Source organism: Scyliorhinus torazame, chromosome 8 (assembly GCF_047496885.1).
Source record: "Scyliorhinus torazame isolate Kashiwa2021f chromosome 8, sScyTor2.1, whole genome shotgun sequence".
In the NCBI taxonomy this organism is placed as follows: domain Eukaryota; kingdom Metazoa; phylum Chordata; class Chondrichthyes; order Carcharhiniformes; family Scyliorhinidae; genus Scyliorhinus; species Scyliorhinus torazame.
The window spans coordinates 142466570-142483330 of NC_092714.1; the positions used below are offsets into that span (position 1 = coordinate 142466570).

The 16761-nt window shown below is 46.4% G+C and overlaps 1 protein-coding gene across 8 annotated transcripts in view; it reads right to left on the reverse strand.

Annotated features, from left to right (window-relative positions):
* The window catches only part of lrch1 (leucine-rich repeats and calponin homology (CH) domain containing 1), a 247196-nt gene that overhangs the window by 125959 nt on the left and 104476 nt on the right, over positions 1–16761 (reverse strand). For all 8 annotated transcript variants that reach the window (XR_011948726.1, XR_011948724.1, XR_011948723.1 and 5 more), the window contains exon 2: positions 14177–14321. Coding sequence is in view for 3 of the 8 variants with exons in the window: in XM_072514278.1 (XP_072370379.1) it covers positions 14177–14321 (145 nt within the window). In the remaining 5 variants the exon portion in view is untranslated. The remainder of the gene's footprint in view (positions 1–14176; positions 14322–16761) is intronic.

A 16761-nucleotide genomic window follows, 5' to 3' on the forward strand; every position in this document is an offset into this window, starting at 1 on the left:
ACGACCCAGGTTCAATCCCGGCCCCAGGTCACTGTCCATGTGGAATTTGCACATTCTCCTCGTGTTTGCATGGGTTTCACCCCCACAACACAAAACTATGTGCAGGGTAGGCAATTTGGCCTAAATTGTCCCATAATTGGAAAAAAAAAGAATTGGGTATTCTAAGTTTTAAGAAAAAGTAATTGGAGGGAAGGCGAAGCATAATGGACATGCTGGGATTGGGACACAGGAGTAGGGAGTATGGGCCTAGGGGATGGGGTTGTAGATCTTGGGGGAGGAGGGGGGAAATTACGTTGCTAGCATTAAGAGGTAGGCTAGTTAATGGGAGTGGTGTGGGAGGGCTGCGACTTGTTAGGCCAGTTTGTCAAGGCTCAATGATTCTGGAGGGTTTCTTTGGGAGGAGGCGGGGGTTAGCTGAGGCCGCAGGCAGTCTGCGGCTGGGGGGACTTGCATGGAGCTAGCAGTGACCAGGGTTTTTCTTATTCTCAGGCGGCTATCTTAGGTAGGCCTGAGGCCGAGGAACAGGTGGTGAAGGTACGATATATCACGGTGGTAATGGCTGACCCGAGGGTGAGGGGAGGAGGAGTGAGAGGCCCCCGACAAGGTTAATCACCTGGAACATGTGTGGCCTGGAGGGAACAGTAAAGAAATGAGGGCATTTGCCCATTTAAAGAGACTGGGAGCCGACATGGTGTTTTTACAAGCGACTCACATGCAGGAACAGGATTAGACTAGGCTCCGAAAGCCTGGCTGAGCCAGGAGTTTCACTCAGGCTTTGATAGTAGGGTTCAAGGGGTGGAGATCCTAATCAATAAGAGGGTTTGCTTCCGGGCAGAGAGGGTTACAGTGGATCCGGGTGGGCGATTTGTGATGGAAGCAGGGGTATTACAGGGGAAGCAGGTGTTTCTAGTGAATGTGTATGCCCTGAATTGGGATGATGTATCGTTTATAAAACGGTTGCTGGCTACTGTGCCGGATTTCAACACCCACCAATTGATTTTGAGGGGTGATATGAAGTGTGCGTTGGACCTGAAGGCGGTTTGCTCTCGGCCAAAATTGTTGGTCCCGGCTGGAATGGCGAAGGTATTTTGAGGGCCATACGGGAGTATGTGGAAAATAATGATAATGGGGAAAATAACGATAATGGGGATGTTTCACACTCGATTTTGTGGGAGGCATTGAAGGTGGTCATCTGGGGAGAGATCAGAGCGGAGGCGAGGGAGGCGCAACAGGAATTGGTGGATGAAATTCTAAGGGTGGACGGTAGGTCTGCGATTTGGTGGAGTTTTGCACCTTGTGATGGTCAAATACACCATCAGGGGGTCAATTGAAGGGTTTTATCAGAGATGACGACCGTTTATATTGTATTTCAGAGAATTAGTCACTGTTACTTTTTCGGGGTGGTGGTTTCTTACCTTTTCCTGTTTTGTTTGTTGGTTATTTTTGGTAGGTTGTGGGGGGGATTTGTATGGGATGGTCTTTTGTTAAAGGTATTTGTTTGTATGTTTTGTAATTTTGCATAAAATGTTAAAAACGTAATTAAAACATTTTTAAAAAATGATAGTTGCACAGCAGGAGGTTCTCACTCAATGTGGGCTCTCATATCTTGCACCCATCCTCAAATGTTATTGCAGTCATGCTCTACCGCCATTCACAATAGGCTTTTTCTAGTTTGAAGCAGCAGCATTTGATCCTACAATGTCCCTCATTGTTTGAACAAAAGTGTGAGGCTATGCACTTTGGTACGAAGAATGGAGGCAGAGACTATTTTCTAAATGGGAAAAAGCTTAGGAAATCAGAAGCACAAAAGGACTTAGGAGTCCTAGTTCAAGATTCTCTTAAGGATAACGTGCAAGTTCAGTCAGCAGTTAGGAAGGAAAATGCAATGTTAGCATTCATGTCAAGAGGACTAGAATACAAGAGCAGGGATGTATTGCTGAGGCTGTATAAGGCTCTGGTCAGATCCCATTTGGAGTATTGTGAGCAGTTTTGCATCCCGTGTCTAAGGGAGTATCTTTGAAAGAGGAGGTTCACAAGAATGATCCCTGGAATGAAGAGCTTGTCATATGAGGAGTGGGTGAAGACTCTGGGTTTGTACACATTGGAGTTTAGAAGGATGAGGGGGGGATCTTATTGAAACTTACAGGATAATGAGAGGCCTAGATTGGAGTGAATGTGAAGAGGCTGTTTCCACTAGCAAGAAAAACTAAAACCTGAGGCCACAGCCTCAGACTGAAGGGACGATCCTTTAAAACTGAGATGAGGAGGAATTTCTTCAGCCAGAGGGTTGTGAATCTGTGGAACTCTTTGTCGCAGAAGACTGAGGAGGCTAAATCATTGAGTGTCTTTAAGACAGAGATAGATAGGTTCTTGATTAATAAGGCGATCAGGGGGTCATGGGGAGAAGGCAGGAGAATGGGAATGAGAAACATATCAGCCATGATTGAATGGGCGGAGCAGACTCAATGGGCCGAGTGGCCTAATTCTGCTCCTATGTCTTATGGTCTCATCCCTGCCACAAAGCCATCATAAAAATATTATAGTCTGACAGGTCAGGATCAGAAAAGCATTCAGCTGCAGAGTACAAGGTGTTTCCTAATTTAAAACTGTTCAAAAAGTAACAAAGTTAAAGCAGGATGAGAACATATCCTGAAACGATTTGCTGTGGTTAGAGGCTAAACCTATCTCAAAAAAACATGTTTGTGTCAACTTTGGTCGGCGTGCATTCTGAAGGACTGAGCAGGCAGTAATGGGAGCAGAATCAGTGAAAAGTGGACCATCTCACATTGACTGATGAGGTAGATTGAAGGCAAGAAGGGTGTAAATGACAAAGAGAGGTGAAACCGTTGATCAGATAGCACAGCAGAGGTTCTGGTATTACACCATAAAGAAAAAAAACAATTTGATACCCAAGTTATCCTGTTATTTTAATTTCATTTTTCCGATCATTAATCTGATCACTAGATATTGCCCAAGAGGTGCAGAACAAGGTCAGAAACTTTGAAGTCCTGAATTGTGTTAATTCCATCAGAGGACACTCATTGCCAAATCAACATTGTTTGAACAAGCTGGGCCATGTATATTGACTGGACAGTGACCATATAGCCAAAGGTTTCTGTGCAGTGAATTGGCCACTGGTCACGGCCTCCTGGGATCCAACCTCTATTACAGGCACATCTGCAAGTGAGATATGAAAGTAGCGGACAATGACTACTGGGAGACAGTCACTGACCCCCGTGACCTCTGGAGGTTGATTGTTGTGGACACCGGAAGAGGTGAGTCGGAACGAAAGGCTCAGCTGCCCATGAAGAGGGCCCAGGGAAAACAGGCCAGTGAATTGTGCACCTTCTCAACCCACTGTCTTCCTTTGCAGCAGGAACTGCCATGCCAGAGTGGGGATCCTGAGCTACAGGTAGTGCTTAACACAGAATTCACCAGCATAATGAAAACCATTATCTTTAGAGACATAAGGCTACCACCACCATAGACAATATTCATTTGAATAGTACTGTCTGGTTTTGCTTCAGAATTGATTTTCCCCTATCTAACCAAAAATCGCTGGAAATACTCAGAGAGCCTGTCGGTGCCTGAAAGGTAAAAGGCAGTCAAAGACGTGTTCTTTAGAAGGCTAGAAGGTAGGTTAGGTCGCCGGGGCTCCGCCGGACACCAATAAGCAAGTGGATGGGCCTCCTGACTCTGGAGCTACTATAACACAGGGACGCCATCAAGCTCAAAATGGTGGGAACAATGAAGGTGGTGGTCGCGGAAGCCCTGGCGCCACTTCAAGGTGGCGCGAGAAAAGGCAGATTAACAGTTGGTGGCACATGCTTGTGTGGGTTTCGCCCCCACAACCCAAAGATGAGCAGGGTAGGTGGATTGGCACGCTAAATTGGCAAAAATGAATTGAGTACTCAATTTTTTTTTTTTTAAAGAGTTGGTGGCATAAGAAGTGATAATCAGAGACCTGGAAAAAGCGGCGACAGACGAGAGTGACCGAAATGCCTCCTTGGAGACAGAAATAGCAAGATTGGTGGCGACACTGAAGGGGAATGTTGAGGACCGGAGAACCGGTCGCTCTGCCAAAACCTCCGCTTTGTAGGTCTGCCAGAGGGTATCAAGGGCAGGAATCCCACATAATATGTGGCCCAGATGCTGGGTAAGCTGGTGGGGAGGGAAAGCATTCCCAAACTATCGGAGATAGACAGAGCCCACAGGGTACTCAGGCCAAAGCCAACAGCGGGAGAACGACCAAGGGCTGTCACAGCAAAACCAAATGGTACCAGGATCGGGAGAAGGTTTAAACTGGGATGACCTGGAATTAACTGAAATCACACGGTCCTGCCAGTGGGAAGGCCACTCGATCCGTGTGTACCTGGACATTGGGGCAGACCTGGCCAAGCGCTGTGCTGAATTTAATGAAGCCAATGTGGCCCTTCACAATGTGGGTGCGGTTTGGAAGGCTGTACCCGGCCAAACTGTCGGTAAGCTTCCAGGGGAAGGAATACTACTTCACTGCACCGGCCAATGGGTTTGTGCCCAGATATGGGCTGGGAAGGCAGCAGTAACAGTGGCAACAGTAAAAACAAACTGTACTAAAAACAGAAAAGAAAATAGCGCAGGACAGAACTGCCTCGCTTTCAGCCTAACTTTGAGGCCCAGGAAGGAGGGGGTGAGCGCAATAAGTGCAGAGATGAGTGAGGGAGATAGGTGAAGGATATGGGGGGCGGGGAGAAGAAAACAATGGGTGGGGGTGATAAGGACTGCTCGGGGGGGGGGAGGGGGGAGAGAGACCACCGCACTATCGGTCAAGGGAGGAACGGGCTAGGGCTGCGGCACAACTCCCAACCAGGAGGAAATGCTTGGCAAGGAGGGCGGGGGAGAGAAAGCTAGACAATGGGGGGGGGGGGGGGGGAGAGAGCAAAAGAGATAAATAGACCAAAAGGGGGAATCAGAGGGTGAGGGGGAATCGGAGGATGAGGGGGAATCGGAGGATGAGGGTGAATCGGAGGGTGAGGGTGAATCGGAGGATGAGGATGAATCAGAGGGTGAGGGGGAATCGGAGGATGAGGGTGAATCGGAGGGTGAGGGTGAATCGGAGGGTGAGGGTGAATCGGAGGGTGAGGGTGAATCGGAGGGTGAGGGGGAATCGGAGGGGGGTGGGGAGGGGAGAATACTGGCTACAACAGGTTGCATATGGCAGCAGTGAAAGCAACAACGCCGGGAACAACCATCTTGGCAAACCTCCAAACAAAGGGAAACCCCAGAGTGCAGGTGCACATCCTCATAGGGCAAATGGCATTGGTGGCCATCTTGGGTGCCCCCTGGACAAAGGGAAACCCCGGGGTGCAGCCACACGGTGACCATGGCAAACTTGGATGGCCCCCAAAAGTACCAATCATGTAATGGCACGAGGGTGAGGAGGGTAGCCATACTTTTAAACAAGAGGACAGCCTTCACGCGACAACGACGGTTTATGGACCCAGGGGGATGGTATATCATGGTTAGTGGTGTCCTGGGAGGGGCTCAAGTGTACGTTCGCAACTGGGACAATGCAGAATTCATGAAAAAGAACTATGGCAGAAATCCCTGACAAAGACACACATGACTCATCATATGGGGGCGGGGGGGGGTCTTTAACTGCGCAAATGACCCATCAGCTGAATGCCTTCATGGACCAGCTGGGGCAGTAGACCCCTGGAGGTTCACGCACCCAAGGGAGAAGAAGTTGTCCTTCTTCTCCCGGGTCCACAGGGATCAGCTTTTTGTAGTGGGGAAATTGGTGCCTCCAGGGGTAGTAGGAGCGGAATACTCCGCAATCGTAATCTCTGACACGCTCCACACTATGTGGATGTGAGGTTGGAGATGGCCCAGGAACAACACTCCTCGTAGAAGCTGGACACGGCCCTCCCTGCCAAGAAGGCATTTTGCAATCGGATATTGCAAGCCATAGGCGGGTACGTTACCAACAACCAGAACGAGGGGGTCTCACCCTCCACATTCTAGGAGGCGCTGAAGGCCGTGATGAGGGGGAAATTATAGCATTCAAGGCATGCAAAGACAGGAAGGAAAGGGCAGCCAGGCAACAACTGGTCAACTCTATACTGGAGGTGGACCACCGTGTACTCCACGGCCCCAACCATGGAACTACTGATGGAGAGGAAAAAATTACAAATGGACTTTGACCTGATCTCCACTGAGAAAGAGGTGCACCAGCTCCACCAGACACGGGGGACCTCTTATGAGCATGGAGACAACGTCTGAGGAAGCAGGCAGCCACAAGAGAAATAGCTCAGCTCAAAGACAGGTGCTGCAATCTTGTTGAAGCGCTGGAAGAGATCAACAAGGCCTTTGCAACCTTCTACCGAGGGCTGTGCACCTCTGAGCCCCCGGAGGGGTACTCAGATGAAGATGCAGTTTCTCGACGGACTGGACATGCTGGTCAAGAGGAAAGATAGGTGACAGGGCCTATCCGTCTAATGGAGCTGAGAGAAGTCATGGAGAGCATCAACTCCATGCTGGCGGGGAAGGCGGCGGGGCCAGATGGATTCCGGTGGAATTCTACAAAATATTTGCGGCCGCTCTTGCCCTGTACTTGTGGGAAATGCTCGCAGACTCAATAGTAAGGGGCACCCTGCCACCAGCACTGACCCAAGCCTCAATATTGCTGATACACTAAAAAAGACAAAGAACCGACGTAATTCAGGTCCTACAGACCCATCTCACTCCTAAATGCAGCCCTGGCGAGGCAGTTGTATGTCAGAGGTAGTCGTGGAAGATCACAAGGGCTTTGTCAAGGGTACACTGCCCACAGCGAACATTAGGCACCTGCTGAACATAATAATGACCTCCATCCGGGGAAAGAACACCAGAAGTGATCATCTGCCTGGATGCAGAAAAGGCCTTCAACAGTCGAAGGGAAGTACCTGCGAGAGGTACGGGAATGGTTTGGGTTTGGGCCAGGGTTCACCGCCTGGGTGAAACTACTGTAGTACTCCCATGGCGAGCGGCGGACAAACACCACAACTCTAGATACTTCCAGCTGCACAGAGACAAGGCAGGGATGCCCCTTATCCCCGCTAGTGTTTGCCCTGGCAATCGCCCTCAGAGCGGCGAAGGGGTGGAGAGATATCCACAGCGGAGAAAGAGGGCATAGAGTTTCATTCTATGCAGATTACCTGCTCCTTGACGTCTTGAATGCCCGAGCCAGCATGGAAGGGATAAGGAAACTCCTAAAGATGTTTGGAGCCTTCTCAGGTTACAAGCTTAATCTGAGCAAGAACAAGATATTCCTTGTGTACCTGCAGGATGGAGGAACAAGGATGGGGGGTGACTGCCGTTCAAACGGGCCCAGACTAAATTCTACCACTGGGCAGCCACAGCAGAAAGATTACGAGAATGGGTCACGTTAGCGGGAGCGGAGTGAGGATGGAGAAGAGTTCCTGTGCAAGGCCGTCCCGCCGAGCCCTGGCCACAGCCGCACTGCCTCGGCCAGATACTCAAATAGCCCAGTGGTAGTAGCCACGCTCCGAACGTAGCACCAAACGAGGCAGCACTTTAGTCTAAACAAAATGTCCAATATAGGTAGAAGGGTCATTTGGACTCAAAACATTAACTATGTTTCTCTCTCCACAGATGCTGCCAGGCCAGCTGAGTTTATCCAGCATTTTCTACATTTATTTCCGATTTCCAGCATGCGCAGCATTGTGCTTTTATTAAAGAAGTGTTCTTATTGGTCTCAAACTAAAAGACAAAATGCTCCTCTTTTCTCTTTTGGCGGTTGATGGGCCTGTAGTGTAATTCCAGCATTTAAAAAATTTCTGATTTCCTGCATAATGTCGTTATGCTGTTTCCGCGGCACTGTATATCTGTCAGGGCATCGATCAGCAATTGTACAACTTGGGCTCTGAATTGTAAGTATATTGTAATTAGAGAACATGCGTCAGTGTTCAGATCAGCTAAACTGAACAGGATGCCGAATCAGCACTGTTCTCAAATGTGTACAGGATGACTCAATATAACATTGTTTACACTTCATGATGTTAGTCCAAATGAATACATTTGGGATGTAAACATTACTGAACATATTTACTGCCTTGAAGTAGCTTCATAGATTTGAAGAAGCAATCAATTTAATTTTATAATTGTGCCGATTATATATTTAGCAAATTACTTAATATTTGGTATAAGGGGCAGATGAAATAAAAAAATAACATTTGGTAAGATGAGGGCACTTTTAAAGCTGGGAGGAATTAAACAAATCATTAGATGGACCACAAATAAACTGTGATCCTCGCCTCAAGTAAAAACCAAAGACGTTTACAGCATCGACGCAGGTTCATTGTGTCTGTCCCATCTTTACCAAAGCAATCCAAAACTAATCCCCTTGCTCTCCTCCGAAAGCTCTGTATCGCCCACCGCCAAATGCCTTTATACACTGCAATGGTCTTTGCCTCAACCACTCTCTTTGACACAGCATTCCACACTCTGGGAGCTTGTTCCAGGAAGAAATTTCGGTCAAAGTAAAAACATAAAATTAAACTTCCCTGCATGCATTAGAGATTTTCTTGCCCCTACATTGCCTAATGCACTGGGATGTATTTAGTTATTAAAATCTTCCTGTAGTTGTTTTGGCAGCATTCCAGTTTGAAAATATTTCTAAATTATTGGACACCACTTTAACACTTGGCCAGCGAGCTGAAATAACTCAGGCTTCATGAATACGCCAGCGTGCAAGTGGGAATATCAATACCAAGTATTATATAACTTTCTAAATGTGTGATTCATAAAATAGTCAAAGTAGTTAATTCGCAGAAAAACTTTTACAACAAATTCACTTGCAATTGACTCACCCCGAGGTGAAATCGGGGTTGCAGAGATTAAGTGGCCCCTCTTTCTCCCACTCCTCTAAAGAGGGAAGACAACCAAGGACAAGACGATAATTAGTGGAACCACTGGAATTTTAAATCTTTCTGCAGCAAACATGATCATTTTTTAATTCCAGTTTTTCAACAAGGGACTTTGCAGTTACAGACTACATTTAGAAATGTGCTTTTTGTATAAAATCTTGCCTGGAGTGCTCCTTTCAGTTACTAAAACAATTAAGTTCTGTTTTACTGCAAACAAACTAGGCGCTATAGTGATCCACCAAGGCAACAGTGTATTCTGAACTCAGGATTTTGAATTTTTCAGAAATTGCCCATTTTAAATATTTGTGTGTTGTCTCCTGGCAATTCAGCTTGATAGAGGTTGTCAAAACAGTATTAACAGTATTATCGGCGCTCAGCCTAAGCTATTGTAAATGCCATCATTAGACTGAACAGTTAATGCCAGCTTGCTTCAATGCCTAAAGTGCAATATATATTGGAAATCAGGAATATGCAATGCACCAGTGAATAGAGCTAATTGGTTAGGAGTGCAGAAACTTTGAGGCAAGGTAATGAGTATACTCACTAATCCTTCCCTGCCTATTTAATTTTGATCCCAGATTTAACAAAGTCCTGCTACAAAAATTTGAATAATTAAAAGGTTAGACTGAGGTCTGAAATGCAGCAACAGAGATTAGGAGAAACAGCACACAGAATAGAAGGTGTAGACCATTTGGCCCATCACGCCTGCTCCACTATTGAATACGAACACGGTTGACCTCCTCCCTCACCTCCTGCACTACCGCTATATCCATTATGATCCAAATATCTGTCAAGCTCTGTCTTGAATAAACTCAGCAATTAAGCATCCACAACTCTCTGGGTTAGAGAAGTCTAAAGCTTCAGGAAGTGGTGAAGCAACAGTAAAATCATCATTTAAATATAAATGTCTTTGCCCAATGGTTCAGATGATGACTAGCACTGAGACAGAAATATAACTGGTTGAGTTCCTGCTCTGTGCTGAGTTAGCTGATCTCAGTCAGGCATATCTAGTGATACTGGGTCAGTTCAAATTTTCAGCACTCAGATTGATGAGATTTTTGAGAGTGAGAGCATGGAGTGATATGATGGCGGTTAAGTGGAGTTAAGATAAAGATCAGCCATGATCTAAGTGAATAGTGAAGCAACAAGCTTGAGGAGCTGAATCCCTTAATCCTCCTCTTGTGCAACATGTGTCACAAGGAAACTGTCCTTGAAAAGTGCTGAGATATCAGTACTGTAGGTCAGGAGGACGTTGGAGGGATTGGAAAGGATGAGACCACAAAGGGATTGGAAAACAAGGAGAATTTTCAGATCAGGGTGTTGCTGGATCAGATGCTAATAAGCGGTGGGTAAACAGAACTTGAAGTCAGGATATTGGCAGTGGAGTTTTGTACGAACTCAAGCTTATAGAGAAGCCAGGAGAGCAGTAATAGCTCTGCTTGGAGGCCGATCACAGGTCTGCTTTTATCTCAATGCAGATGCGACAGTGTGACATTCACGACTGTTCATTACTACATCCTTCCCCAATATATCTCCTTTATAGTTCATTTCCAATGCCTTGCTCTCTTATAGTCCCAATCACAATGGAGGTGATGGCAGAGACAGGGTATTGTCGTTGGACTAGCAGCCCAGAGACCCAGGGTTATGCTTTGGGGATCCGAAGGTGGAATTTAAACCAAATAAAACAGTTGGAATTAAAAGTAGAATGACCCAACTGGTTCATAAATTTCCTTTAGCAAAGGAAACCTGTCATCCTTATCTGATCTGGTCTACCCTACATGTGACTCCAGGCCCACAGAAATATGGTTGACTCTTACTTGCCCTCTGAAATGGCCTAGCAAGTCACTCAGTTGTATTCAAATCGCTGTGTACGTACACCTCAGGGACTGCATCAGTTCAATAAGGCAGCTCACCCCGAGGAATGGATAATAACAGCATTGCCCACATCCCGTAAATTAATTTTTAAAAGAATACGACACAGGTATGTTGCATCCAATGATATTGCCTCTGCTGCTCTCAATCACTTTAATATACCCCAGGATCCATTCTCACTAGCTGCCTCTTCAAGATCTGTGTGTTAATCTTTTGTGAAATCTGACTTCCCTGACTCAGATTTCCACAAACTTCAATGTATCCAAAGTGGGGAGGCCAGTGTCCTCATCTGGATTAAAACCTCAGATCTGTCAACCCTACACCTTCCTCTAACATGGGCTCTGCTGATTTCCATACCCCTGAGAATTCCTCCTTGGCCTCATCTGACATTACCTTCGTGACCTCTTGTCTGACATTCTTGTGCACACTACTCAGCCCTCTTGCATTCATTCTCCACATTGGTAGCTGCTCATTCAGCCATATTGCTCCTTCCCTTTGAGATTCAACATAACCACATACGCCATATGCCCTCCTTGCATTCAAAAAATTAATACATGTCTTTTGTCCCTCCTCAAACCTGCTGCAATGCGCCCAATTTCCTTCTTGGCCATCATTCTGTCTATGTGATGTTTAAATAGATTGATATGCTTCCCTGCACGTGAAACATGTTGTAGAAGTTCAAGGAGTTGTTAGTGTTCAACTGATTCAAAATATAGTTTTTCCTTTTTCCATAATCCCAGTGTGACACTGAAACTCGAGAAGAGGAAGGTGAGGACAGATAGCAAAGATCAAGCTCTGGTAATGGAGTGCAGGAACAAAGCCATTCTACTGGCAGCCATTACCTTCATGCCTTATTTTCTTTGGTCCAAAACTTCCATGGGGGATGACAGGGTAGTTTGGGAAGGAGGCAGGTTAGTCAGGGGAGGGGAGCGGCAGGGCAGTCAGGGGAGTGGCAGGGCAGTCTGGGGAGCGGCAGGGCAGTCTGGGGAGTGGCAGGGCAGTCAGGGGAGTGGCAGGGCAGTCTGGGGAGCGGCAGGGCAGTCTGGGGAGCGGCAGGGCAGTCTGGGGAGTGGCAGGGCAGTCTGGGGAGCGGCAGGGCAGTCTGGGGAGTGGCAGGGCAGTCTGGGGAGTGGCAGGGCAGTCTGGGGAGCGGCAGGGCAGTCTGGGGAGTGGCAGGGCAGTCGGGGGAGTGGCAGGGCAGTCGGGGGAGTGGCAGGGCAGTCGGGGGAGTGGCAGGGCAGTCTGGGGAGCGGCAGGGCAGTCGGGGGAGTGGCAGGGCAGTCGGGGGCGTGGCAGGGCAGTCGGGGGAGTGGCAGGGCAGTCGGGGGAGTGGCAGGGCAGTCGGGGGAGTGGCAGGGCAGTCGGGGGAGTGGCAGGGCAGTCGGGGGAGTGGCAGGGCAGTCGGGGGAGTGGCAGGGCAGTCGGGGGAGTGGCAGGGCAGTCGGGGGAGTGGCAGGGCAGTCGGGGGAGTGGCAGGGCAGTCGGGGGAGTGGCAGGGCAGTCGGGGGAGTGGCAGGGTAGTCGGGGCGAGTGGGTGTGTGCAGTGGTATGCAGTAAGGGAGTGGGGAGCATTTTAGGGTAGTGGGGTAGTAGTCGGGGAGTACTTTGGGGGAACTTGGGTTATATGGTTCAGGCGAGTGGGTGGGGGAGCAGCGGTGTAATTCAATACTATCGTTCCCCAGGAGTTTGACGTGGTTTTCATCTTTATAACTTTTCCTGGGTAACTATTCTGCTAAGGTAGTCAAAAACATCCACAATCTTTGATTTTAATGGGAATATAGGATGGTTCCAAGTGCAGGGTAATTTCCTATTTGAATTTTAGTCGTGGGCAATTCCCGTCTGGTCCTTGCCTGGAGGTTTCCGGGAGGTTTCCCAGTGCATCTTCTGGGGTACAACATCCCAGTGAACAGGCCTTCATCTCTGAACAGCTTAAACTTTCAATTATGTTTTTGTTTCTTTTCCCTTTCTTTGTTGTCTCTGACTTTCGTCCCAGTCCTCATAGCTTGTTTTTTTACCTTTGGTTTTCTCCTGATTACAGAAATCCTGAGGTAGATCTACAGGATGCCCACTGCTGAAAGAGCTGAAAGAAGCTGATTTCTTTTTAACCAACAAGTCTTTGTTGTCTTGTGAGAGGTGGTTTTAGGCTCTTCTGGTGATACCATCGATCCCTCGGGGATGACAGGTGCAGAAGCAGGCTGCTAGCTCACTTTGTCCCCCTTTCCTTTAGTGTTGCCCTTTTGCTTTTACCTTGACCCACTTTACCAGCTTGTCTTTTTTTAATTACTTCTCCTTCCTTGATGACATTGTGTAGGAAGACATGCAGATGTAGCTGAACACTGAAGTTTATGAAGCTCCAACTCTCAATAACTTGCATTTCTAGAATACTTTCAAAATGGTGAAATGGCTAAAGACATTGCACAGGAGCATTATCAAAGGAAATCGGACACCAAGTCACATAAGGAGATAACACAACAGGTGACCAAAAGGCTGGTCAAAGAGAGAAATTATTTTCTTTAAAAGGAGTAAACGACAGACACTGGAAATCTGAAACACAGCCAGAAAATGCTGGGAAACACTCGTCAGTTCAAGTCAGCATGAAGGGGTGAACAGATATGTCAACATTTCAGATGTCGGCCCTTCATTAGAGATGGCAGGTATAGAATTTAAAATGGAACAGAGCTAAAGGAAGGAAGAGGAAAACACAAACAGGAGAAGTAATGGTCAACTGGCTGAAGTTATATTAGTATAAGACAGTAATGGTACTGTGAAAATATAAATTAATGAATTGCAATCACTGAGACACATAAAACATGCAAGGATCTGGTACAGTGGGAAGTAAGGCAGGTGGAAAGGTAACAAAAAACTGGCTCCAACAGCCTTGGAAATGAATGACACTTTGCTTGTGTATAGTTCCAGTGCCAGAGATGAGGGGGGGGGGGGGGGGGGGGGGGGGAAGTGAGGATTGCGCTTGTTAGGAGTATCGAAGAGTTAACTGATGAGGAGTAGGGGTGTCGGTCGGCAACTTGGGGAGCAGTCCTGCTGCAATGGCTCAATGAATGATAAAACATGGCCAAACTCAAGTTGGATAAAAATAAACCCAACTGGGGAGGTCCAGGAAAAGAATATAAAAGTATCAATGCCAAAGATGGCTAGAGGACAAACATTCAAAGTCAAGTCTCAGAAACCCTAGAAGAACACTGTCACCAGAAGTCCAGATTATTTTGAGAAGTTTTGAAACAATAAAACTATTACGGAAAAGAAATAAACCGCTGTTTGCCCCACGCTACAGGAGTTGCGAAAATTACAATATGAATTGTTCAAAATGTAGATTAATTCCATCTTAATTCTCTAAGAGAAACAAAACATAATGACCCTTTCAATTTGATCACTGAACTCACCTCAAGTTTAAATTGGTCAGCGTCTGCAGATTGATGATCGAGTCTGGAATGACTTTGATACAATTGTGATACAGATTTAACATTTCCAAGGAGACAAAGTGGCACAGTTCCAGTGGAATTTCACTCAGTCTGTTCTTTGACAGATCTGCCAAGAAAATAAAATGCACATTTTAAAAGCAAGTTTTAAATGACATGGCAAAATAAATGGGCATGACGCATGCACCAGTACCCAGACTGTAGAACACATTACTCAACGTGATTTGTTACAAGGATGAATATAATTCCTCCAACATTTGGATGAAGCACTCTCAGCAACTGAAGAATACTTCTCCGGAAATTTAAAATACCAAGTCTGGTAGCCCAAAATCACTATTCCAGACATTCTTGTGTTCCTGAAAATTCAAAATAAATCCATGACACAATGGTCCACATTGAAATGTGGTTTCAACTCATTTTCACTGTCCCTCCTTTCTTCAGGCAAGAGTACAGAGTACTCAAGTATGAATAATATCACCCTCACGGAAAGAGAAGACCAAGCTCCACAGTCCAAAGTAATTAAAGAGAACCTTCCAAGTATATAAAATATGAGCAACTGGCACAGATAAAGCAACTGCAGAGCACCTGAAAGTACACACAACCAGAGATCAGCAAACAGTAGTGATTGAAAAGGAAAAAAATTCTATTCAAGGGGTGTGAATGCCTGTGATGTGCTACCAAGGAAGGCAACTATTTACAACATTTCATTATACAAAGTACAATTTAATGCCAAGACCTGAGAAAGAGTTTCAATAGATCCTCGCTACGACTTTATCTCACCTCAAGGTTCATTCACAATCAGCTTCCAAAACTGTGATACAGGAGGGAAAACGTATTTATAGGTCAAAACTAATTAACAGACTCAGCAAATTCCTCTCAAAAATCGGAAAACTTACAGAAGAGATTTGTTTTCTGCTGATAATATTTAGAGCCAATAATCTTCCTGTGAGCTACATTTAGTCTATAACATTTGGAACCTGGTTGTTATCTTTTGCAAAGGGAGATAATGATCCTTTCATTCTGTTTCCTGCCACCTTTCTAGAAGTCCAAATCCAAATGGCAGATTTATGTTGTGCTGTGCTAGTAGGCTCAATGGCACACTGGAGAATATCAATACAGTTGGGTCCAGAGGTATGGCTATTTTTTTTCAAATTTAAAAGACCCAATTCCTTTTCTTTCCAATTAAGGGGCAATTTAGTGTGGCCAATCCACCTACCCTGCACATCTTTTGAGTTGTGGGGGTGAAACCCATGCAGACACAGGGAGAATGTGCAAACTCCACACAGACAGTGACCTGGGGCCAGGATCGAACCTGGGTCCTGGACGCGGTGAGGCATCAGTTCTAACCATTGTGCCACCGTGCCGCCAGGAATGGCTATTTTGTAACTTCTTCATAGCCTCTTCTATTCTTACTATATCGCAAAACTTTTGGGGTCAGTAATTGCCTTTGCTGTTGGGTTTGGATCTTCGCAGAGTATTACTTCAGGCTGGTTGAGTCCATACTCAATGTTCTTTCCACCTTGGCAGGATTCCCTCTAGCTGAAATGAAATTAAATGAAATGAAAATCGCTTATTGTCACAAGTAGGCTTCAAATGAAGTTACTGTGAAAAGCCCCTAGTCGCCACATTCCGGCGCCTGTTCGGGGAGGCTGTTACGGGAATTGAACCGTGCTGCTGGCCTGCCTTGGTCTGCTTTCCAAGCCAGCGATTTAGCCCTGTGCGAAACAGCCCCGTTCTGCCATCAATCCTTCTTGTCGACATGAACCCTGTACAGTTCCTGACTTTGAATTGAAATAATTGAACAGCTTTATATGCAAGTCAAGTTTTACCAGGTTGTTGAAATAATTTTGCTCAGCCAAAAGGTGCCGTTAACATTTAATGTCATTGTGGAGATATCTGGGATTCAGTCACTCTGAATGAAAGGCCATCGCCCTGAATAATTACATTTCAGTGATGGCCAATGTATGATAAACATGCTCTCCCCCAATTGTTTGGGATCCAGGTAAAATTTGATGCTGCCTTCAATTAACCTGACTAGTTAAGATGAACAATTCATTTTAGGCAGCACGGCAGCATTGTGGATAGCACAATTGCTTCACAGCTCCAGGGTCCCAGGTTCGATTCCGGCTTGGGTCACTGTCTGTGCGGAGTCTGCACATCCTCCCCATGTGTGCGTGGGTTTCCTCCGGGTGCTCCGGTTTCCTCCCACAGTCCAAAGATGTGCAGGTTAGGTGGATTGGCCATGCTAAATTGCCCTTAGTCTCCAAAATTGCCCTTAGTGTTGGGTGGGGTTACTGGGTTATGGGAATAGGGTGGAGGTGTTGACCTTGGGTAGGGTGCTCTTTCCAAGAGCCGGTGCAGACTCGATGGGCTGAATGGCCTCCTTCTGCACTGTACATTCTATGATATTCTATGATCAGTGACTATCTCTGACACTTGGAAAACAGGTATACTGTGCAGACGTGGACGGTCGATGCTAAGGGCTTTTGCTAGCGCAGTTGCTTTAAAGCTTGATCAATTATGGTCATGTTATTTAACAGCATCCTTAT